The following is a 24,831-nucleotide window of genomic DNA, read 5'->3' as shown; positions in this document are numbered from 1 at the left end:
AACAAAAGATTTATTATTTATTTGAAAGCGTTACAGAGAGAGAGGGAAAGATGGACAGAAAGAGATCTTCTATCCACTGATTCACTCCCCAAATGGCCACGATGGCTGGGGTTGGGTGAGGTGGAAGCCAGGAGCTTTATCTGGGTCTCCTATGTGGGAGCAGGGCCCCAAGCACTTGGCCATCTTCCTCTGCTTCCCAGACCATAATAAGCAGGGGGCTACATTGGAATTGGAGTATCCGGGTCTCAAACTGGTGCCCATATGGGATGCTAGCACCGTAGGTGATGCCTTTACTCACTACGCCACAAAGCTGGCCCCTAGCTGTGATTTTTCCATAAGGAAATATACAGTGTTATAAACATATTTTCCTTTTATCAACTCTGGTTATCCTGAAATACAGATTGTGCGGGAAGGGTACAACAAATGCTTAGTTATATTCTATTTATTAATTTTAGAATAATAAATGGTTCCTGCAAAAGTAGCCAATTACTATATTTAATGAAGTACTAGCTTTTAATATTTTTGATGTGTTTCAATCTATTTGAATATTTTAAATCCAAACTAATTTGAAAAAAGCTGAAAGATATGGACATCCACATTTAGGACGTATGTAGAACCCCAATAGACATGACTAGAACAGATCCGCAGGGGCCAGTGCTGTGGCGGAGTAGGTTAAGCCTCTCCCTGCAGCACCAGCATCCCATATGGATGCCGGTTCGAGTCCCAGCTGCTCCACTTCCAATCTAGCTCCCTGCGAATGGCCTGGGAAAGCAGTGCAAGATTGCCCAAGTGCTTGGGACCCTGCATCAGCATGGGAGACCCAGAAGAAGATCTTGGAAACTGGCTTTGGATTGACCCAGCTCTGACCGTAGTGGTAATTCGGGGAGTGAACCAATGGGTAGAAGACCTCTTTCTCTGTTTCTCCCTCTCTGTAACTCTGCCCCTCAAATTAAATAACTAAATAAATAGGCCGGCACCGTGGCTCAATAGGCTAATCCTCCGCCTGCAGCACCGGCACACTGGGTTCTAGTCCTGGTCGGGGCGCCAGATTCTGTCCTGGTAACTCCTCTTCCAGTCCAGCTCTCTGCTGTGGCCCGGAAGGGCAGTGGAGGATGGCCCAAGTGCTTGGGCCCTGCACCCGCATGGGAGACCAAGAAGAAGCACCTGGCTCCTGGATTTGGATCAGCGCCGTGCGCTGGCTGCAGCGCAGCGGCCGCAGTGGCCATCGTGGGGTGAACCAACGGAAAAAGGAAGACTTTTCTCTCTGTTTCTCTTTCACTGTCCACTTTGCCTGTCAAAAAAAAAAAAAAAGAAAAATAATAATAAAACAAGGAGATCCTCGCCATGATACCTTATTGTCAAACTTTCAAAAGTAAAATATAAAGAGAATATCCTAAAATTTGCAAGAGAGAAATGCCAGGTCATTGTCAAAGGAACTCCCATCATATTGACAGCAGATCTCTCAACAGAAACCCTACAGGACAGTAGAGAATGGAGATATAGCTCAAGTTCTAAAAGAAAAAAACTACCAACTTGGAATACCTTACTCAGAGAAGCTTTCATTCATAAATGGAGGTGAAATAAAGACCTTTCAAGACAAGAAAAAAGTTGAAATAATTTGTCACCACCTAGCCAGTCTTACAAATGATACTTAAGGGTGTACTACACAGAAACAGAGGAGGGCAATCAGCATCATGAAAGAATGTGAAGCCAAAAAACCCTCTAGTAAAGGAACAAAGGAGACTCAAAACCAACAATAGGAATATTTATGGAAAAATAGGCAGGACCAAGTCATTCTCTGTCAATGGTAATAACCTTGAATGTAAATGGACTGAGTTCCCTAATTAAAAGTTACAGCCTGACTGAATGGATTAAAACAAAAACAAAAACAAGACCCAAATATATCCTGCCTACAAGAAACATACTTCACCAACAAAGATTCCCACAGATTTAAAGCGAAGGGATGGAAAAGGATATTCTATGCTAATGGAAATCAAAAACCAACAGGAATAGCTAGTCTGAAATCAGAAAAAATAGACTTTAAGGCAAAAACTGTTAAGAGACAAAGAAGGGGGATGGCACTGTGGTGTAACAGGTAAAGCCACTGCCTGCAGTGCTGGCATCCCATATGGGTGCTGGTTTGAGTCCAGCTGCTCTACTTCTGATCCAGCTCTGTGCTATGGCCTAGGAAGGCAGTGGAAGATGCCCAAGTCCTTAGGCCCCTGCACCCATGTGGGAAAAGCAGAAGCTCCTGGCTTCAGATCGGCGCAGCTCCAGCTGTTGTAGCCATCTGAGCAGTGAACCAACAGATGGAAGACCTCTCTCTCTACCTCTGCCTCTCTCTGTCTTTCATATAAATAAATAAATCTTAAAAAAAGACAAAAAAGTTCATTATGTAATGATTAAGGGATCAATTCAACAAGATGTGACTATAGTAAATGTATATCCAGTGCTAGAGCACCTAGTTTTTGTTTTTTGTTTTTTTTTTTTAGGATTTATTTTATTTATTTGAAAGAGTTACAGAGAGGGGTAGAGCCAGAGAGAGAGAGAAGTCTTCCATTCGCTGATTTACTTCCCAAAGGACTGCAATGGCCAGAGCTGAGCTGATCTGAAGCCAGGAGCCAGGAGCTTCTTCTGGGTCTCCCCATGTGGGTTCAGAGGCCCAAGGACTTAGGCTATCCTCCCCTGCTTTCCTAGGCCATAGCAGAGAGCTGGATCAGAAGTGGAGAAGCCGGGACTCGAATTGGCACCCATATGGGATACTGGCACTTCAGGCCCTGGCTTTAACTAGTGCGCCAGAGCACCTAGGTTTTTTTTTTTTGTTTTTTTTTTTTTTGTTTTTTGTTTTTTTTTTTTTTTTGACAGGCAGAGTGGATAGTGAGAGAGAGAGACAGAAAGAAAGGTCTTCCTTTTTGCCGTTGGTTCACTCTCCAATGGCCACCGTGGCTGGTGTGCTGCAGCCGGCGCATCGCACTGATCCGAAGCCAGGAGCCAAGTGTTTCTCCTGGTCTCCCATGTGGGTGCAGGGCCCAAGCACCTGGGCCATCCTCCACTGCCCTCCTGGGCCACAGCAGAGAGCTGGCCTGGAAGAGGGGCAACCGGGAGAGAATCTGGCACCCCGACCAGGACTAGAACCTGATGTGCCGGTGCCGCAATGCGGAGGATTAGCCTATTAAGCTGTGGCGCCAGCCTCAGAGCACCTAGTTTTATAAAACATGACAATGAATCTAACGGGAGACTTAAGCTCTAATACAATAATCCTGGGAGACTTCAAAACTCCACTCTCAACAGACAGATCATACCAGACAAAAAACAAACAACAGAACTAAAAAAGGGAGAAGACTCAAATTAATAAAGTCAGAGTTAAAAAAAGAAAAGATGTTACAACTGATACCACAGAAATACAGAGAATCATCAGGAATTATTATAGACATACGAGTAAACTGGAAAATCTAGAAGAAATGGATAGATTTCTGGACACATATAATTTACCAAAATGGAGGAGCCAGCATGGTGGTGTAGCAGGTAAAGCCGCTGCCTGCAGTGCTGGCATCCCATATGGGTGCTGGTTCAAGTCCTGGTTGCTCCACTTCCGATCCACCTCTCTGCTATGGCCTGAGAGAGCAGTAGAAGATGGCCCAAGGCTTTGGGCCCCTGCACCTGTGTGGGAGACCCCGAAGAAGCTCCTGGCTCCTGGCTTCAGATTGGCCCAGCTCCAGCCATTGTGGCCATCTGGGGAGTGAACCAGCAGAGGGAAGGCCCTCTCCCTCTCCCTCTCCCTCTCTCCCCCTTTCAAATAAATAAATAAGTCTTTTATAAAATTAGCAAAATTGAAGCACAAAGACATAGATCAACAACCAAGGCTGAGATTCAATCAATAATAAAAAACCTTCCAACAAAGAAAAACCCAGGACTGGAAGGCTTCACTGCTGAATTGTATGAAACTTTATGGGAAAAACGAATCCCAATTCTTTTCAAGCGATTCAGAAACATTTGAAATGGAGGGACCCTTTCCAAACTCATTCTATGAGACCAGCATTACCTTAATTCCAAAACAAAAGATACACCAAAAAGCAAACTATAGACCAATATACCTGATGTACATACAAAGCGAATTATAGACCAATATATCTGATGAACATAGATGCAAAAATCCTCGACAAAACACTAGCACATCAAATCCAACAACATGTCAAAAGGATTATTCACCCAGACTAAGTCGAATTTATCACAGCTATGCAGTGATGATTCAATATATGCAAATCAATAGACATGATACATATTGTCAACAAAATGAAGGATAAAAGCCATATGATTATCTCAGTACATGCATAGAAAGCATTGTAAAATACAACATCCTTTCATGATAAAAACCTTAAAAAAATTGGGTATAGGAGGAATATAGCTCAACACAGTAAACGCAATATGAGAAACCCACGGCCAGCAAGATATGGAATGGAGAGAAGCTGGAAGCATTTCCACTAAGATCCAGAACCAGACAAGGGTGCCCACTCTTACCACTTTTAATATAGTTCTGGAAGTTTTAGTAAGAGCTGTTAGGCAAGAAAAAGAAATGACAGGGATACAAATTGGAAGGGAGGAAATAAAATTATCCCTGTTTTCAGACATGATTCTTTAAATACGGGACCCAAAAGATTCCACTAAGAGATTATTAGAACTGCTAAGAGAATTTGACAAAGTTCTAAGATATAAAATCAACACATAAATACCAATAGCATTCTCATATACCAACAATGTTCTGGCTGAGAAATAACTTATAAGATTAGTACCATTCACAACAGACAAAAAAATTTAAATACCTTGGGATAAATTTAACCAAGGGTGTGAAAGAACTCTACAATGAAAGTTATAAAACATTAATGAAGTAGAAGACACAGGCCAGAACCGTGGCTCACTTGGCTAATCCTCTGCCTGTGGTGCCAGCACCCCGGGGTTCTAGTCCCGGTTGGGGTGCCGGTTCTGTCCCGGTTGCTCCTCTTCCAGTCCAGCTCTCTGCTGTGGTCTGGGAAGGCAGTGGAGGATGGCCCAAGTGCTTGGGTCCCTGCACCGCATGGGAGACCAGGAGGAAGCACCTGGCTCCTGGCTTCGGAGTGGCGCAGCGCGCCAGCCACAGCAGCCATTTGGGGGGTGAACCAATGGAAGGAAGACCTTTCTCTCTGTCTCTCTCTCTCACTGTCTAACTTTGCCTGTAAAAATAAATAAATAAATAAATAAATAAATAAATAAAGAAGACACCAAAAAAAAGAAAAATGAAAAAATCTTACATGTCCATGGATTAGAATTAATATCACCAAAATGTCCATACTACCCGGAAACAATTTACATATTCAATGCGATCCCTGTGAAAATTCAAGGATATTCTTCACAGAACTAGAAAAAAAATTCCTATGGAGACACCAAAGACCCTGAAAAACCAAAGCAATCGTAATAAAAACAAAGCTGGAGACATTACAATACCAGATTTCAAGGTATACTCTAGGGCGGTTATAATTGAAACATCCTGGCACTGGTATAAAAGTAGATGTGTAGACCAATGGAACAGAATAGTAACCACATAAACTAACTCATGCATCTGTGACCAACCAATCTTTGACAAATGAGCTACAATCCACTTTCCAGAGAAAGGATAGTCTCTTCAACAAGTGGTGTTGGGGAAATTGGATTACTACATGCAATTGTTTGAAATAAGACTCCTACCTTATATCCAATAGAAAAATCAACTCACAATAGATCAAGATTTAACGTTAAGATGTGAACATGAAACAACTACAGGAAAACATAGGGGAAATGGTGCAAGACATTAGTTTAGGCAAAAGCTTCCTTGGTAAGACCCCAGGAGCACAGGCCATAAAGGCAAACATAGACAAATGGGATTACATCAAACTTAGACACTTCTGCACTACACAGGAAACAATTAGAGGCAACCCACAGAATGGAAGAAATAATTGCAAACTATGCAACTGATAAAATATTAATATCCAGAATATTTAAGGAGTCAACAACAAAACAACTCAATTAAGAATTGGGCAAGAGGTTAGCATGTGGCAGAGCAGGTTAAGCTACAGTTTTTAGTCCCAACTGCTCCACTTCCAATCTAGCTCCCTCTAAAGTGCCTAAGAAAGCAGCAGAAGATGGCCCGAGTGCTTGGGTCCTGTCACCCATGTGGGAGACCTGGAAGAAACTCTTGGCTCCTGGCTTTTGCCTGGCCTAGCCCTGGCTGTTGTTTGCTATTTGGGGAGTGAACCAGTGGATGGAAGATCTCTCTCCCTTTCTCTCTGTAACTTTCAAATAGAGAGAGAGAGAAAATAAAAAGAAATAGGCAGTGGGAAAAGGAAGTGAATAGGCACTTTCAAAGGAGGAAGTACAATGGTTGACAGACAAGAAGAAATGCCCAGCAACATTAGCCATCAGGGAAATGCAAATAAAGACCACAATGAAGTACCAGTTTAGAATGACTACTACCCAAAACTTAAAAATAACAAATGCTGGCTAGGTTGTAGAGAAAAAGGTGGGAATGCAAATTGGTGCAACCACTATGGAAAACAGTATAGAGAGTCCTCAGAAAACTAAAGTTATATCTACCAAAAGATTCAGCTGCCCCTTCCTGGGAATATATCCAAAGGAAATACATCAAGCATATGAAAGTTACCTTTACTCCCTTATGTTTAGCATTTCAATTCACAATAGCAAAGATATGGAATCAACCTAGATGTCTATAAACTTATGATTGGATAATGGAATACTACTCAGCTGTAAAAAAGAAGGAAATCCTGATATTTTAATTAGATTGATGGAGCTGGAGATTTATGCTAATAATTCAGACACAAGAAAATGTTTTATTTTTAGAAGTTAGTACATAGAAGGTATAAAAATTGTGTATATGTTATATCCTTTGACATACAGCTATAAATATTGCTCCATTACCACATAAATGAAAATATATTGTTCTTTCTCCACATTATAATCATTGGCATGAATCCCTCACTTCGTGATATGTTTTCAAAAAAATAGCATTTATGTGTATATATCCAGTCTCCACACTTAAATGTGACACTGGAAAAATGTAAAAAATATGATTTTAAAACAAAAAAAAATTACAAAAAGTAGTGTTTTAAATAATAGTGTTTAAATAGTGTTTTAAATAATGGCTTAGGTATGAACAAATTATACTAACAATAGTAATGGCAAAATCACTCCTTGTAGTGAGAAGGGCAGTGAATTAGGGTCAGAAAAACATTCATTTGTTTAGCTGGTGAAACTTAACAGGCGAGCCGTGTGTTGGAGGCTCCAGTCGTCCCCTCACCTGGCAGGTGGAGTTCACCCGGCCTTGTTTTGAACTGGTTTGAATGAAAAGCTTTCACACACACTGAGACATACCTAACATAACGTTCTCGCTACTTCCTCGAGAAAAGATTATGGCGAGGCTAGGGAAAAATGAAAAGCACCACTCCTGTCTTTATGGAGTTGATGAGGGAGCAATACAAAGTGCACCAGCCAGAGCTGGTCGAAATGTCACCGGAGAAAAAGCTGAGGGCCCTTGTCTTCGCGCAGGGAAGAATTCAGGCGTGAGACAGAGAGCAGTGGAAAGCAAAGTGGCAAAGTTTATTAGGGTGGGGACATCCGCAAGAACCGATGGGCACCTCTCCAGACAAAACCTGAGAGAGAGTGCCCAGTTCACATTTCGGCTGGGTTTTTAAGGGGATGGGTCTTGCCTTCCCGCCTTTTCTCTCCCCCTCTCCTCCGGAATCAAGGACCTGTTGGGTGTCAGAGGAAGCCTGGCTGGCTTCTCTCTAGGGTGCCCGCCTTAGAGGAAGGCTGTCTATCAGGCCAGGGAGAAGGGTCTGGGCGGGACCCGGGAGGTTATGGGGTGACGTTGAAATGCGGATGCTGGACTGTGTGGATGTCAATTCCCTTAGGCCCTTCTCACACACGCAGGCTAATTTCTGCCTTCCTACCTAACACAACCATGTCTAATAAACACCTGCTGTGCCCGCAGCTGGGGGACAGCCATGAGGGGAGCGGTGGCAGCGCCAGCGCAGGGGCGCACTCTGGCCGGAGACCCCTCACCCTCGGCCGCCGGCCGGTGCACCCGCGTCCCGCAAGCCCGCGCAGTCAGCCGGAGGCACGGCCCGGTCTCCACGCCGCGCGGTCCGCCGGAGGCCCAGGTCTCCACGCCGCGCGGTCCGGAGGCCCGGGTCTCCACGCCGCGCGGTCCGGAAGCCCGGGTCTGCACGCCGCGCGGTCAGCCGGAGGCCCGGTCTCCACGCCGCGCGGTCCGCCGGAGGCCCGGTTTCCACGCCGCGCGGTCAGCCGGAGGCCCGGGTCTCCACGCCGCCCGGTCCGGAGGCCCGGGTCTCCACGCCGCGCGGTCAGCCGGAGGCCCGGGTCTCCACGCCGCGCGGTCAGCCGGAGGCCCGGGTCTCCACGCCGCGCGGTCAGCCGGAGGCCCGGGTCTGCACGCCGCGCGGTCAGCCGGAGGCCCGGTCTCCACGCCGCCCGGTCCGGAGGCCCGGGTCTGCACGCCGCGCGGTCCGCAAGCCCCGGCCGCCGAGGGGCGCGCAGCGGCCGCTTCCGGCAGGCCCGGGAGGCGGGGTCCGGGCGCACGCGGCGCGGCTCCGGCTGTGGCGACGCTCGCGAGGCCGGGGCGGCCCTGGAGACGTGGGTCTTCCCGCGCGCCGGCTGTTACCGCTGTTGGTGACGCGCGGTGTCCCCCGGCCTCAAGGCGTCGGTGTTTGCGGGGAAGGAGGGCAGCCGAGCCCCGGAGCGTGAGGCGACGATGGAGGCGGGCGCGCGGGCCCTGGGCTGGGACGGCGACGAGACCGTGGTGGAGGGGTCGGTGACGGACAGCGAGCCTGAGGAGGAGGCGCTGCCCTGGAGAAGGTGACCCCGGCCGCCGCGTGGCCGTGCGCGCGGAGCACCCTCGCGGGCGGGCCGCGGGGCCGGGTCGAGGGGCGCCCGCCCTGCCCTGCGTGCTCTCCGGAGCAGCGTGGGTGCAGAGCCGGGAGCTGCTCCCGCACTTTCTCTCAGGGAAGAACGTGTGCGGGGAGTCGGTTCCCGCCCTCCGGGCGCGCGCGCCTCGTGGGAACCGGGAAGGCGGCGCTTTCTGCCCTGCGCGGGGCTGGGGGCGCGGGGCGCGGGGCGGGCGTCTCCGGGCTGCACTCTCACCCCGCCAGGTCCCGTGAGACGCTTCTGGGAGAGCCCCAGGATCGGATTTTCGTCCACACTGGCGAGCCCCACGCTAGCGCGGTCGCGTTTTACCGTGCTGGTGCCACCGCGGCGGTTTGGGATCAAAGTGCTCTCCGCCCGCGGTGGTGCGTGGGGGGATCCGTGGGGGAATCGGGCGAACCTTCGAGTCAGTTTGGCGGGAGACGGCCGCTGGTGGGATGCGGGGGCGAGGCGAGGACAGCAGTGAAGGGTGACACGGGTTTCCGTTTCTTTCCTGTGGGTGGGAGGTGGCCGACGTCCCTGTGGGTGTACAGACACGTGGAGTCTCAGGGTGAGGTCCAGAACCGGTCCATTACCCCGAGGTCCCTGAGCAGCCCCTTTGCAATCCAGCCCCCGTCTCCCTCCGATTGAATCACTGTGCTCTCGTGGGGAGGCATAACTTTTTCCCCTGTTTTCAAAATCTTTTCTCGTTTTTGGTTCTCCACAGTTAATGATGTGTCTGGGCGTGATGTTTCTGTTTTTCCGTTTGGGTTTTTGTTGAGCTTCTCAAATCTGTAAATTCATATCTTTCAGTCAAATTTAGGGCTTTTTGTATCATGAGTTCTTCCAAACAATTTTTTTTCTGCACCGATTTTTCTCCTTTCCTTCTGATTTTTCGATGGCATGAAAATTAGACTTTGGGACATTGTGTCTCAGATCTCCAACTTTCTGATCATTACAAAATATGTTGACTACAATTCTTCAGATTGTGTAATATCTACTTTTTTTTTTTTTAAAGATTTTTTAAAAAAATTTATTTGAAAGGCAGAGTTAGAGAGACAGAGACAGGCCGGCGCCGCGGCTCACTAGGCTAATCCTCCGCCTAGCGGCGCCGGCACACCGGGTTCTAGTCCCGGTTGGGGCGCCGGATTCTGTCCCGGTTGCCCCTCTTCCAGGCCAGCTCTCTGCTGTGGCCCGGGAGTGCAGTGGAGGATGGCCCAAGTGCTTGGGCCCTGCACCCCATGGGAGACCAGGAAAAGCACCTGGCTCCTGGCTCCTGCCATCGGATCAGCGCGGTGCGCCGTTGGAGGGTGAACCAACGGCAAAGGAAGACCTTTCTCTCTGTCTCTCTCTCTCACTGTCCACTCTGCCTGTCAAAAAAAAAAAAAAAAAAAAAAAGAGAGACAGAGACAGACAGGTCGTCCATCCACTGATTGACTCCCCGTTGCTGGACCTGGTCATTGATGGGCCAGGCCAAAGCCAGGAGCTTCTTCTGAGTCTCCTACATGGATGCGAAGTCCCAAGAACTTGGGCCATCTGTTGCTTTCCCAGGAGCATTACCATGGAGCTGAATCAGAAGTGGAGCAGCCAAGACTTGAACCAGTGCCTATATGCCTATATGGGATGCCAGCATTGCAGGCAGTGGCTTTTTACCCACTATGCCACTTTGCCAGCCCCCAGAGTATATAATATCTAATGCTGTATCTTCGGGTTCACTTAATCTCTTCTTTGTCATCTCCATTCAGTTTTTGAGCCCATTTGGTGTTTTTTTTCCCCCCAATTTCAGATACAATCATTTTTTTTCTTCTAAAATTTACAGGTGGTTTCTTTTGTATTTCTGATGTCTCTGAGAGCTTCTATTTAAAAAAAAAAGAATTAATTAATTAATTAATTTGAGGCAGAGTTATAGACAGAGAGAGGAAGAGACAGAAAGATCTTCCATCCACTGGTTCACTCCCCAAATGGCTGCAACGGCTGGAGCTGGGCCGATCTGAAGCCAGGCGCTTCCTTCCATGTAAGTACAGGGGCCCAAGCACTTGGGCCATCTTCCACTGCTCTCATAGGCCATTAGCAGAGAGTTGGATCAGAAGAGAATCAGCTGGAACATGAACTGGCACCCATATGCGATGCTGGTGTCAAAGGCAGAGGCTTAACCTACTACGTCTCCAATCTCTCAATTTTTTAAAAGATTTTTACTTATGTGTTTGAAAGGATGAGTGACACAGAGAGAAAAAAATCTTCCATCTGCTTATTCACTCCCCAAATGGATTCAACAGTTGGGGTTGGACCAGGTTGAAGCCAGGAGCTTCAAAAATGAGTTAAAAATGGCCTTTTTAGCTAGCACTGTTGCACGGTGGGTTAAAGCAGTGGTCTGAAGCACTGGCATCCCATATGGGTGCCGATTCTAGTCCCGCCTGCTCTACTTCCTATTCAGCTCTCTGCTGTGGCCTGGGAAAGCAGTAGAAGATGACCCAAATCCTTGGGCCCCTGCACTCACATGGGAGACCTGGAGGAAACTCCTGGCTCCTGGATTCGGATCGGTGCAGCTCCGTCCATTGCAGCCATTTGGGGAGTGAACCAGCAGATGGAAGACTTCTCTTTGTTTCTATCTCTCTCTGTAAGTCTGTCTTTCAAATAAATAAAATAAATCTTTTTAAAAAAATGGCCTTTTAAAAAATTTCATTTTCCTGAAATTGGTAAAGAGAAAGACAGGTATTGGTCTAAACTTTCCTAGGCAGACAATCTGAGTTACTTGCTGAGTAATGTGGCTTAAATAAGGATGATTATAATTAGTGAGTAAAAGTTTTTAATAATATTTGTTTACAGTAATAAATTAAGGAAGCATGATCAATTAGAATATCATCCTTTTATATGCTTCAAGTGAAATAATGAATGGATCTATACAGTGGTCACGAATAGCCACTAACATCACAGAAGGAGCAGCCATACTCTGTTGTCCTGTTGTTAGTATACATTTGCCCACAAAAGTAAACTAATTAGATCAGACCTCTAAATCTGCCAGTTCACAGCGAATGTATAGGACAGAGGTACTTGTTAAGTGGCATGCAATCAGTAATCTGAAATGTGAGACAATTGTAAGAAAAACAGCTCTGTCTCTTCAACAGATGGTGAGGGAGTGAAAAGGAGGAGCTGTTTATATGTTATAACAGAGACTTCAGGGGCAGGTGTTTGGTGTAGCAGTTAAGGTGCCGCTTTGGACTCCTGCGCTGCACATCAGAGTGCTTGATTCGAGTCCTGGCCTCACCTCTGATTCCTGCCTCCTCTTCTGATGTGCTCCCTGGGAGACGGCAGATGATTGCTGTAGTGGTTGTGTCCCTGCAACCCATGTGAGAAATTCGGATTGAGTTCTGGTCTCCTGTCTTCAACCTGGTCCAGCCTCAGCTGTTACAGGGATTTAGGGAGTGAACCAGTAAATGGAACTCTCTTTCTCTCTCTGTCTTTCAAACACACGAAATATTCTTAATAGACATAGCAACCACATGTAATATGTGCACCTTGGCACTTTGGATCCTAAATGGAACAGAACAAAGAGTGATAATTAGGGAAATGTGACTACTGTATATTGGTTTTCTATTACTGTGTAACAACTTACTCTAAAACTCAATGCTTTAAAACAGTTAAGTTTCTGTGGTTAGGAATCCAGGTGTGATCTAACTGGGTCATCTGGCTCAAGGTATTTCACAAGACTGAATTTATGGTGTCGACTGAGGCTGCATTCATCTCAAGACTTCACTGGGAAGGATCTGCTCCCACGTGGATGTTGTAGGATCCAGTTCTTCGCTGCTCTTGGACTGAGTTTTTGGTTCTTCTCTGGCTGTAGACTGAGGCCCTGTCAGAATTTCTCTCCATGTAGGCCTTTCCCTAGGGCAGTTTGTAGCACACAAGCTGGCTTCCATCACAGGAAAGAAGTGGGAGAATAAGAGAAGGAAAAAGATGGAAGCCAGTGTCTTTTTGTAATCAACATCAGAAATAACACACCAGTTTAGCTACTCCATTTGTTCATTAGAGGACTCCCTGGACCCAGCTTGTATTCACGGGAGGAGCACATGAAAAGCTGTTAGTTGCATTCTTGGATTCTAGAAAGGTTATTGAAGCATTTTTTATTGCTGGAAAATATAACAAAATTTACCATTTTGGCCATTTTCAAATGTACAGTTCTGTGGTGTTAAGCTCATTCATATTTTTCTGCAACCACCACCACTGGCTAGCTCCAGAACCTTTCATCATCCCAATCTGACACCCGCCACCATTAAACAGTAACTTCTCACACCGCTGCCCCCACCCATGGAAACCTCCATTCTGCTTTCCACCTCTGGAGTTCAGCTTCTCTGCGTGCTTCATATAAGTGTAATCTGCAGTATTTGTTCAAGTTTCATCCATACCACAGCATGTATCAGTATTTCCTTCCCTCTTAAGACAGAACAATATTCCAAAAAAAAAAAAAGAACAATATTCCATTGTGAATATGTACCGTATTTTATTTATATTTTCATTCATTGATGAACATTTGGTTTATTTCCGCCTTTTGGCTGTTGTGAATAATGCTTCTGTGAACGTGGACATAAAAAGGTCTATTTGGTTTCCTACTTTCAGTTCCTTTGTGCATTTGTACAGAAATGGAATTGCTGCTATACCTTTCAAATAAATAAATAAAATCTTTAAAAAAAAAAAAACAAACCAATACTCTTTTCTTTGTTCTTTGTCCCTCATCAAATCTGGAGGGTCTTGAGGGCAAGAATTGTGCATCTTCTCTCTATCCCCTTGGTGTTGCTGTGTTGCCACACATGTAGTAAGAGGCAAATCCCAAAATGAATTTGTTACTCTATATTATGAAGTATACTCAGATTTATTTTATGTTTTTGAATTTTTATGTATTTACTTTAGTTATTTGAAAGGCAAAGAAAGAGAAAGAGAACAACAGAGAAAGAGAGCTGCTATGCCCTGGTTCACTCCCCAAATGCTTGCAACACCTGGGCCTGGGACAGGCTGAAGCTGCGAGCTGGGAACTCAGTCCAGGTCCCCACATACTTGAGCTGTTTCCTGTTGCCTCTCAGGGTGTGTGTTAGCAGTAAGCTGGTTTAGGGAGTGGAGCCAGGACTTGAACTCAAGCCTTCTGATACAGGATGCCAGCATCCCCAGTCTTAATCTCTCTATGCTAAACACCACCCCCTTATACTCAGATTTAACCTTGGGATTTTTTAAAAGATTTATTTATTTCTGGTACTTTGCCTTTCAAAAAAACAGAGAATGAGAGACCAAGAGAGAGAGTTATCTTTTGTCCGTTTGTTCACTCCCCAAATTACCTCAACAGCAGCTGAAGCCAGGAGTCTGGAACTCCAACTGGGTTTTCCACGTGGGTGGCAGGGACCCAAGTAGTGGGCCGTCACCATCTGCTTTCCCCTGTGCATGAGCAGGACGCTGGCTCAGACGCAGAGCAGCCAGCACGTGAGCAGGCCCTCTGATAGAGGCTGCTGCAGTTGTAAGATCCAGCTTAGCCTGTTGAGCCACAATGCAACCCCTAACCTGGGGTTTTTAATCCCAGAATCTTTGTGGTATAGAGAAATGTGAAGGAAAGACTATCAGCACTGGCTCCTCAAATAATCTCCTCACTGTATCTCTGTTCAAAAGTGATCGACACTTGTCCCTTACCCTTAAATGCCAAAAAAATCATAATATTTGTAAAAATGAATATAGCCATATGACTAGTTTTCATCTTGGGTAAATTTTAAATTAATATATATTTAAAAATAATATTTTGAAACAAATATTAATAGTGGTGTAACTAAAATTTTTGGCAAATTTAGATATAATAAAAAAATGTTATTCTAGGAGTAGGTGTGTGGCTTAGCAGTTAAAAAATTTGTTGAGCCTGTGTCCCACATTGGCTCAATGCCCTTGTGTGTGATGCTTGCTCCTGCCGCTGGCTGCAGGAGCTAATGCAGATCTTGGGAGCAGGAGGTGATGACTCAAGCTGTTGGGCCCCTGCTACCCTTATGAGAGACTTGGATTGAGTTCCTGGCTCCAGGGATCAGCGGGCTGTTGCGAGCGTTTGGAGAGTGAGCCAACCAGCAGATGGGAGCTCTCCGTCTCTTTCTCTCTCTATTTTTCTCTCTGCATATCAAATCAAATACAGTCAATAGAATGTTAATCTTTATGTTTAGGAAACATAATAAAAAAAACCTTTGCGTTTTCTTTTTGTATTTGAAAGGTTGCTCTTCGATGAAGACACATCTCTTAGAGCTGAGTCCAGTTTCCACCAGTGTATAAGAACAGTATATGAAGGTAAGGATGATTCTTTTCACTATGTAGTCCCTTTAACTTCCCAGGTGCCATGGTTTGAATATGTGTCTTCTATGAATGGTGTTAAGAGGGTGGAGGCTTAATACAGCTGGGTGCTTGGAGATGGGGCCTTTGGGGAGTGATTACATTAGGTCATTGGGTTGGAGTCCCCATGATTGAAACCTAGTGGTTTTATAGGGGTGGGAGGGACCACACACACACACACACACACACACACACAGACAGCCGTGAGTGCTCCCTGACTCCTGCCATTTCATGCTCTGCGCCACCTTAGCATTCTACCAGCAAGAAGGCCATTGCCAGACGAGGCCTCTACACCCTACCCCCAGACCCTTGAGGTAAAATAAACCTTGTTTCTTTATAAGGTTAGCCTGTTTCAGGTATTTTATTACAGCAGTGGAAAGCTGCCTAATATTTCAAGTACAAGGGATCTTCAAAAAGTACATGGAAAATAGACTTCAAATATTTTTTGCAACAGAACACATGTCTTTTAATTCCATTGTTTATGAACTTTTTTAAGTGCTCTTACATTTTCATTAAACTAACTTCTGTTATATTTAGTCTAACTTTACAGAGTTAGTTTCCTTTTTGTTGTTGTTAAGATTTATTTACTGGGGCTGGCGCTGTGGCTCAGCAGGTTAAAGCCCTGGCCTGAAGCACTGGCATCCCATATGGTCTCTGGTTCTAGTCCTGGCTGCTCCTCTTCTGATCCAGCTCTCTGCTATGGCCTGGGAAAGCAGCAGAAGATGGCCGAAGTCCTTGGGCCCCCACACCCATGTGGGAGACCCGAAAGAAGCTCCTGGCTCCTGGCTTCGGATCAGCACAGCTCTGGTCGTTGTGGCCATCTGGGGAGTGAACCAGCAGATAGAAGACACCTCTCTCTCTCTTTCTCTCTCTCTCTTTACCTCTCTGTAACTCTTTCAAATAAATAAAATGAATCTCAAAAAAATTATTTATTTACTTGAAAGGTACAGCTACAGAGAGGCAGAGGCAGAGAAAGAGAGAGAAAAATCTTCCATCCACTGGTTCACTCCCAGATGGCCACAATGGCCAGAGCTGAGCCAATCTGAAGCCAAGAGTCAGGAGCTTCTTCCAGGTCTCCTACATGGGTCAGAGACCCAAGGACTTAGGCTGTCTTATACTGCTTTCCCAGACCACAGCAGAGTGCTGGATCAGAAGTAGAGTGTCTGGGACTCGAACTGGAGCCCATATGAGATGTTGGCACTGCAGGTGGTGGCTTTACCTGCTATGCCACAGCACTGGCCCCTAGGCATCTTTTTTTAAAAAATATTTATTTAGTTATTTGAGAGGCAGAGTTACAGAGAGGGAGAGCAGAAGGAGAGGTCTTCCACTTGCTGGTTCTCTTGGCAAATGTCCGCAGCTGCTGGAGCTGGGCTGACCTGAAGCCTGGAGCCAGGAGCTTCCTCCAGGCCTTCCACGTGGGTGCAGGAGCTCAAGCACTTGGGCCGTCTTCCATTGCTTTCCCAGGCCATTACAGGTAGGTGGATTGGAAGCGGAGCAGCTGGGACTCAAACCCACACCCATATGGGATGCCAGTGCCGAAGGCAGAGGCTTAACCTGCTGCGCCACAGCACCAGCCCTTTTAGGCAACTTTAGCAGACTCTGAGGTTTATTAAGGTCTGTTACAATAAGGACAACAGTGGGGCTTGTAGCTTCCAAAACATGTTTAGGACTCCTAGAAAGGGCTCCAGAGGTGCTGAAGTAGCATGCAGGTGGCTCTTTTCCCTGCCAAATCTCCAGCTTAACCTGGAGCCTGTCTGTTTATAAAGGTTAATAATAGTTTTTAATAATCAGTCATTATTTCAGGATAAAACTAAGCATTTTTTAAAACTTACTTATTTTAAGGCAGATATAGAAAGAGAGGGAAAGAGAGATTTCCAATCACTCCCTACATGCCTGCAACAGCTGAGATTGGACCAAGCTGAAGCCTGGAGTTAGGAATTTGATCTTGGTCTCCCACATAGTACTTGAGCTATGCTGCCTCCCGGAGGTGCACATTGTCAGAAGCTGGAATTGGGAGTGGAGCCAGGACTTGAGCCTAGGCACTCTGGGATGTGGCATCCCATGCAGCATCCTAACTGCCACGCCAAGCACCCTCCCCCATACGTCTGTCTGTGAAAGTGTCTTTGAGTGGCTGGTGCTGTGGTGTAGTAGGCTATACCTCTGCCTGTGGTGCTGGCGTCCCATATGGGTGCCGGTTTGAGTCCCGGCTGCTCCACTTCCCATCCAGCTCCCTGCTATGGTCTGGGAAAGCAGTAGAAGATGGCCCAAGTCCTTGGGCCCATGCACACATGTGGGAGACCAGGAAGAAGTTCCTGGCTCCTGGCTTTAGTTGAGGCCATTTGGGGAGTGAACCAGGGAATGGCAGATCTCTCTCTGTGTCTCTCCCTCTGTCTGTCAGTAACTCTGCTTCTCAAATAATAAAATAAATAGATCTTTTTTAAAAAGTGTCTTTGTCCTACCAATTCTCTGTCCTTCCTGAGTCCCCTTCCAGACGGTCGTTCACAGAGATGAATTCTGCAGCAGTGGTTTAAGTGGTTTAAGTGTAAGCTTGGTTATTTCCTTTCATGCTTCTTCCCGGGAGCTTTATTCCCACTTTGGAAGATATCTGTAAATAGATGTTAAATAGAAGAAAAGTGGCCTGGGAGTGCAGTGGAGGATGGCCCAAGTGCTTGGGCCCTGCACCCTCATGGGAGACCTGGAGGAAGCACCTGGCTTCTGGCTTCAGATCAGCGCTGTGTACCAGCAGTAGCGGCTATTTGGAGGGTGAACCAATGGAAGGAAGACCTTTCTCTCTGTCTCTCTCTCTCACTGTCTAACTCTGCCTGTCCAAAAAAAAAAAAAAAAAAAGAAAAATGTTCTAAATATACACAAAGGTCTTCCAACTTTTGTGTATTATTTTGTAGGCCACAAAGTACTCTCACTGTATATCATCTCATCTGATACCCCAAATGAAAGCTATAGTTTGTTGTGGATGGATTTTTCCTACTTGTAATTGGAAGGGGAAACATGTGCTATTTGTCTACAAAGTGCCTTCTTAGGATATATAAAGTAGGAAGAAAAAGTTAGAGGTCTGTTTCAACATTCCAGCCAGACTTTTTTCTTTCTTTTCCAAATATATAGACTTTTTTTTAAAGATTTATTTTATTTATTTGAAAGACAGAGTTACAGAGAGAGGTAGAGAGAGAGAGAGAGAGACAGGGGTCTTCCATCCGCTGGTTCACTCCCCAAATGGCTGCAATGGCCGGATCTGTGCCGATCCGAAGCCAGGAGCCAGGAGCTTCTTCTGGGTTTCTCATGTGGTTGCAGGGGCCCAAGGATTTGGGCCATCTTTTACTGCTATCCCAGACCATAGCAGAGAGCTGGATTGGAAGAGGAGCAGCCGGGACTAGAACCGGCACCCATATGGGATGCCGGCACTTCAGGCCAGGGCTTTAATCTGCTGCGCCACAGCGCCGGCCCCAAATGGATAGACTTTTATTATGTTTTCTGACTACTAAAAGTATAAAAGGCTGGATGGGCTTTGGCCCTGCTGTTAAGTTGCCACTTGGAATACTCACTTCCCATACCAGAGTGCCTGGTTTGTCTCCGAGCTATTCTGCTTCTGATACAACCATCCTGGGAGACAGCAGGAGATGGAGCAAGTACTTTGTCCCTGCCACATTTGTGGGAGACCCAGACTGTGTTCTGGGCTCCTGGCTTTCGCCTGGCCCAGTCCTGGCTTTTGTGGGCATTTGAAGAGTGAACCAGTGGTTGAAAGATCTTTCTTTGTCTTTTGGTCTCTGTCTCTCTGCTTTTCAAATATAAAGGTGTGTAATGTAGAAAGTGAAAGGTCTCATCCCCTGCCCTTCCTTGTAATTCCACTCTCAGTAATGGTTAGTACTTAGTTTTTGTAAAGCTGTTTAGACTTTAATGCCAGTTTTCATAGTTGGTATCACACTATGTATGTCTCTCCTCTTCTCTGTATCTACCACAACCTTTTACTCGCCTGTTAACTTTTTATTTTTCATTTAAATAAGAATTTTATTTAGACAAGATGCTTTTTTTGAAGCAAAAACTGTAGTGGACCAGTGCTGTGGCGTAGTAGGCTAAGCTTCTGCCTGCTGCACCAGCATCCCATATGGGCATCTGTCTGTGTTCTGATTGCTTCTCTTCCAATCCAACTCTCTGCTTATGGTCTGGGAAAGCAGTGGAAGATGGCCCAAGTGCCCTTGCACCCACGTGGGAGAACCAGAAGAAGCTCCTGGCCCCTGATCAGCTCAGTCTGGTCACTGAAGCCATTTGGGGAGTGAATGAGCAGGGAAGACTTTTCTCTCTGGCTCTCCCTCTCTCTGTCTGTGATTCTACCTCTCAAATAAACAAACAAGACTTAAAAAAAATGGTGTAGCATTTTTTAGAGAATAATTTACCCCATGTGAAGGCAGTTTGCTTTACATGTAACAGCTATATACAAAAATTTTTGAAATTGTCTTTGATTTTACAGTAAGCAAAAATCATTAAAATTTTCCAGGTAAACGAGGTGTGCAAGGATGTTTATATTGTTTAGTTAACATGGTGAGGGCAAAATAACTTACTGAGACAGAGATAAGAGCTGAGTGAGCATGCCACTAGTGGCCATGAAATTTGCACAGAACCTGTTTTATTCCATCTTATCTCCACTTGAAGTCAACCAAAATGTATCTGTCATTGGCCATTTAGCTACAAAACAGGTGATATATATGCCAGTTACTTTACACATAGTAAAGGAACAGGCAAAAGGAAAATCTAAGAACACAGAAAACTCTCCCGCAGCAGTCAGAATGTGGTAGAAGCAAATTCTTTTCCTTATCGAGAATGTACTTAGGTATTGTTGGTCTGTAGGAGCAGGTACTTTTTCAAGTAGACACTTCCTGTCTGCTACTGGAACGCAGTTGCATCTTCATCCTCCATTGCACTGTGTAGGTGTGTGTGTTTCACTGATCGGTCACCTATCAGTCTGGAATCTGATCTAACCCATTGACAAAATTGTTGTTCACAACAGGCTTTCATTGAGGTTGCTAAGTGGTGTATACCTCTTAACCTTTAATTGCCCCCAGAACCATCCTGCACCTTTCTTTTTTTAAATTTATTTTTTATTTTTTTGACAGGCAGAGTGGATAGTGAGAGAGAGACAGAGAGAAAGGTCTTCCTTTGCCGTTGGTTCACCCTCCAATGGCCACCGCAGCCGGCGCACTGTGCTGGCGCATCGTGCTGATCAGAAGGCAGGAGCCAGGTGCTTCTCCTGGTCTCCCATGGGGTGCAGGGCCAAAGCACCTGGGCCATCCTCCACGGCACTCCCTGGCCACAGCAGAGAGCTGGCCTGGAAGAGGGGCAACCAGGACAGAATCTGGCGCCCCGACCGGGACTAGAACCCGGTGTGCCGGCACCGCTAGGCGGAGGATTAGCCTGTTGAGCCGCGGCGCCGGCCCATCCTGCACCTTTCAATGGTACAGTGGAGACCTCAGTCTCCATTCCTACCCTGGGCTATTTGTAAGCCATGGCAGGTGCTACTGTCTCCTCAGCTGCCAGTGTAGAGAGGAGATTCCAGGTTCACATTGAAGGAGCTTATATAAACCATTTATTTATTTATAAAAGATTTATTTATTTGAAAGTCAGAGTTAGAGGGAGAGACAGAGGCAAAGAGGTCTCCCATCTGTTGCTTCTCTCCCCAGGTGGCTGCAGTGGTTGGGACTGGGCCAGGACAAAGCCAGGGATGAGGAGCTTCTTCCAGGTCTCCCCTGTGGATGGCAGGGGCCCAAGCACTTGGGCCATCTTCCACTGCTTTTCCCAGGCCATTAGCTGGGAGCTGGATCAGAAGTGGAACAACTGGGACATGAACCCACACCAGTATGGGTTGCTGGCATTGCAGGTGGCGGCTTTACCTGCTGTGCCACATCGCTGGCCCCAATGTTAACCTTTTAAGTTGCTACATACTATTCAATGTCATAATTGTACTTTATACAATGAATTAATAATATTTATATGAATATTATTGTGAATAGCCTAATACTTGCATTTTGTTTACTTTTCTGATTATTTTCTTAGAATAAATATCTAAAAGTAGTTTTGCTATTATGGTGTGTATTCATGTTTGTGAAATCCTTGGGATGTGGAAGCCTAGCTTTTAAGACCGTTGCAGATGACTTATGATCACATCTCCTTTTAGGCCTGCCTTCTCCTGAGATTCCACTTAGGTTCAAACTCTGCAAGGATCCACAAAAACAAGTGAATAAGAATACGATGATGCCTGTTCCTAGTGAGGGCACAGTCTCACAGGTATGCAGCATGTTGATTGAATATAGTTATTAAAAATTGGAAGTGTCTCTCAAAGTGGCAGATTACTAATTGTCTTTGATATTTTGCTCCTTTCTGTTTGCTTACTCCACACAGTCATCCTATTTCCTTGTTGCAATTTGGTGAAAGTCTTTCATCTGCTGGGCAGTAAGGGGGAATTGAATTTAAGGTATTTTCTTTTGTCCCCTTGCAGGCCTTTTGTGGTTTTCTTTTTCTGGTAGAGAGAGAGATGTGAAAGGAAAAGAGGTTAAAATGGGAATACAGTAACTCAACTTAAGTGTGTGAAGATACTGATCTGTGTGGTATGTGAGCTATGGACCACTGAAAAGGTCCTCCTGCTCTCTCTGTGTACACACATAGTGTAAAAGTTCTCACTTATTTGTTTCTTTTTGGGAGCACCATGGGGAAAACTTGGGTTGATTAGGTTACTCCCTTGCCATAAATAAGTTAGCTAACCAGAGAGGCCTGCAGAATTTTAGAGAATGGAAGGGACAGATAGATGGATAGATAGATAGAAGAAAGGGATAGATAGATTTACTTATTTAGATATATATATTTATTTGAAAAAGAGAGAAATCTTCCATCCATTGTTTCACTTTCCAAATGGCCACAACAGCTAAGACTGGGCCAAGCTGAGGCCAGGAGTCTGGACCTCCGTCTGTGTCTCTCATCTGGGTGTCTGGGTGGAGGGATTCAAGTACTTGGACCATCCTCTGCTGCCTTCCCAGGTACATTAGCAGGGAGCTAGATTGGAAGTAGAGCAGCTGGGACATGAACCAGCATCCATATGGTTCTCCCTTTCTCTTTGTAGCTCTGAGTTTCAAATAAATAAATCAAATTTTTTTATAAAGTAAGTTGAGGAGAATTTTTTTATAACGTAAGTTGAAGAGTTCAAGAAAGGGAAATTAATAACTCCAAGCTTAATTTTATGAGCGTATAATGGAAGAAGGAGGAGGGTTGGTAAGGCTAGAACTCATGGAAAGATTGTGTATCTGTGCACAAAATGATCTTTTTAAGCCCCAGTGGGCAAGTAACATTTTCTCCTATGACTGTCTCTCTGAGACATAAATTATTGGGACACATAAATGCAAGATGATTTTTCAAAACACAGGGAATCCAGCTGGCACTGCAGCTCACTAGGCTAATCCTCCGCCTAGCGGCGCCGGCACACCAGGTTCTAGTCCCGGTCGGGGTGCCGGATTATGTCCCGGTTGCCCCTCTTCCAGGCCAGCTCTCTGCTGTGGCCCGGGAGTGCAGTGGAGGATGGCCCAAGTGCTTGGGCCCTGCACCCCATGGGAGACCAGGATAAGTACCTGGCTCCTGCCATCGGATCAGTGCGGTACGCCGGCCGCGGCGGCCATTGGAAGGTGAACCAACGGCAAAGGAAGACCTTTCTCTCTGTCTCTCTCTCTCTCACTGTCCACTCTGCCTGTCAAAAAAAAAAAAAAAAATCAAACACACACACACGCGCACACACAGGGAATCCCCTGACTCTCCTGAGCTGATCAGGAATGCCATGAGTATCTGTTGGGGAAATAGAGTTAATCAGCTCCCTCTCCGTGACGGCACCCAGCAGGCCTGCATACTGGTCAGTTTGCAGGTCAGTGGGCCCAGAAACTGAGAGTTCTGCTGTGTAACTCCTCAGCTGCCTGCCACTGCTGTCTGTCAAACATGTGAGAAACGGAGGACAGACCGGGCATGGATCTTTTTGCTGTAGCTCCTTTGCTGCCACGAGAGTGGAAGTGTTGCCTGGGTATTCTCACCCACCCCCGTGAGAATAGAGATACGTGAATTCCCAAAAGGCTCTAAAGTTGTTCTGAATCTGAACCTGTCCTTTCCAGAGCCGAGCTCCACATCCCACAATATCCTTTTCCTGACTCTTAAGTTCATTTCTTCTGATTCAGTTCTTCGGATCCTAGAACTACTGTCTTTGTCCAGAAGTTGAAGTGGCTTAGGAATGTTTCTGGGAATGAGTAGGATGAAAGCAGGTCTTTGGAACCTGATTCAGCTACCATAAAGACAAATTTTTAGAAGATTTTATTTATTTATTTGAGAGGTAGAGTTACAGACAGTGAGAGGAAGAGACAGTGGCTCTGCAGTGGCTGGAGCTGGGCCGATCAGAAGCCAGGAGCCAAGAGCTCCTTCCGGGTCTCCAAGCACTTGGGCCCTCTTCTGCTTTCTCAGGCCATGGCAGAGAGCTGAATCCTAAGAGGAACAGCTGGGGCACAAATCTGCGCCCGTATGGGATGCCTGTGCTGCAGGCGGAGGATTGACCTACTGTGCCACATCACCAGCCCCAAGTCATTTTTTTTAAAAGATATATTTTGTTTGTTTGCAAGGCAGAGTTCTAGAGGGAGGGAAGGAGAGCAGCAGAAAGGGAGAAAAAGAGAGAGAGATATCTTCTATCCACTGGTTTGCTCCCCAGATGAGCTGGGCCAAAGGCAGGAGCAGGAACTCATCTAAGACTCCCACGTGGGTGGCAGAGACCCAGGCGCTTGGGTCATCTTCTTTTGCTTTCTCAGGCTCATTCGTATTGGAAGTGGAACAGCTGGGACTCAGACTGGTCCTCATATGGGATGCCAGTGTTTCAGGTGGCAGCTTAACCCACTGCACCCCAACACTGGACCCAGACAGTTCTTACTCAGTAGTTAAACCATTGTGTTTAGGTTGTATTTAAAGGCTAGTGAGTGGAATTTCAGAATGTAAGCATTTAAGAATACAGAAATAATGTACAAATGGCACTGTATGTCCAGGTAAAGCCCTCTAAAATGCAATCACATGGAAATATTAAAGAGAATCCACATAGGTAAACAAATTTGGGTACTTCAGTCTGAGAGAAAACACATTATAAGCAAATGTTGTCAGCAGTTCTTCAAGGTCCATAAGACACTTGGGGATCTCGTGCTCTACTCTGTAGGTTGTGGAAATGTCTGCTGGGTCGTGAGAGCCAGGCTTGGCGACTCAGCCCAGTAATCTGTGACTCAGTTGAAGAAAATGGCCTCGGGTGGTAGAAGGTTGCTTTTCTGTGAGGATATATGTGTATACGTAGATTTGCTGCTTTTGCAGACCCTGCACATTAACACATTTATGTTAACCTCTCTTTCACCTTTCATTCCACACCTTCAACAAATAAAACACCAAGAAAACCCTACAGTTTAATGGTCTGGCCAAAGTACAGAGGTGGAGGCGTAGGAGGGAAATAGCAGAAAGAGAGGCTGGCACTGTGGCACA

General features: G+C 45.9%; 1 protein-coding gene across 5 annotated transcripts in view; it reads left to right on the top strand.

The window, feature by feature from the left end:
* The first annotated feature begins 8,603 nt into the window (after nt 1-8,603).
* ANKRD31 (ankyrin repeat domain 31) overlaps nt 8,604-24,831 on the top strand; it is a 160,871-nt gene continuing 144,643 nt past the window's right edge. For 4 of the 5 annotated variants that reach the window (XM_051838690.3, XM_051838691.3, XM_070056272.2 and 1 more), the window contains exons 1-3: nt 8,604-8,901; nt 15,176-15,249; nt 21,473-21,582. In XM_051838690.3, coding sequence (XP_051694650.3) covers nt 8,798-8,901; nt 15,176-15,249; nt 21,473-21,582 — 288 coding nt within the window. In that variant the 5' untranslated portion in view covers nt 8,604-8,797. The remainder of the gene's footprint in view (nt 8,902-15,175; nt 15,250-21,472; nt 21,583-24,831) is intronic. The other variant, XM_051838689.3, reaches the window with a different exon arrangement.

This window comes from Oryctolagus cuniculus, chromosome 14 (genome assembly GCF_051225735.1).
Source record: "Oryctolagus cuniculus isolate XC-2025 breed Fujian yellow rabbit chromosome 14, ASM5122573v1, whole genome shotgun sequence".
Lineage (NCBI taxonomy): Eukaryota > Metazoa > Chordata > Mammalia > Lagomorpha > Leporidae > Oryctolagus > Oryctolagus cuniculus.
This window is presented reverse-complemented; position numbering and strand designations above follow the sequence as displayed.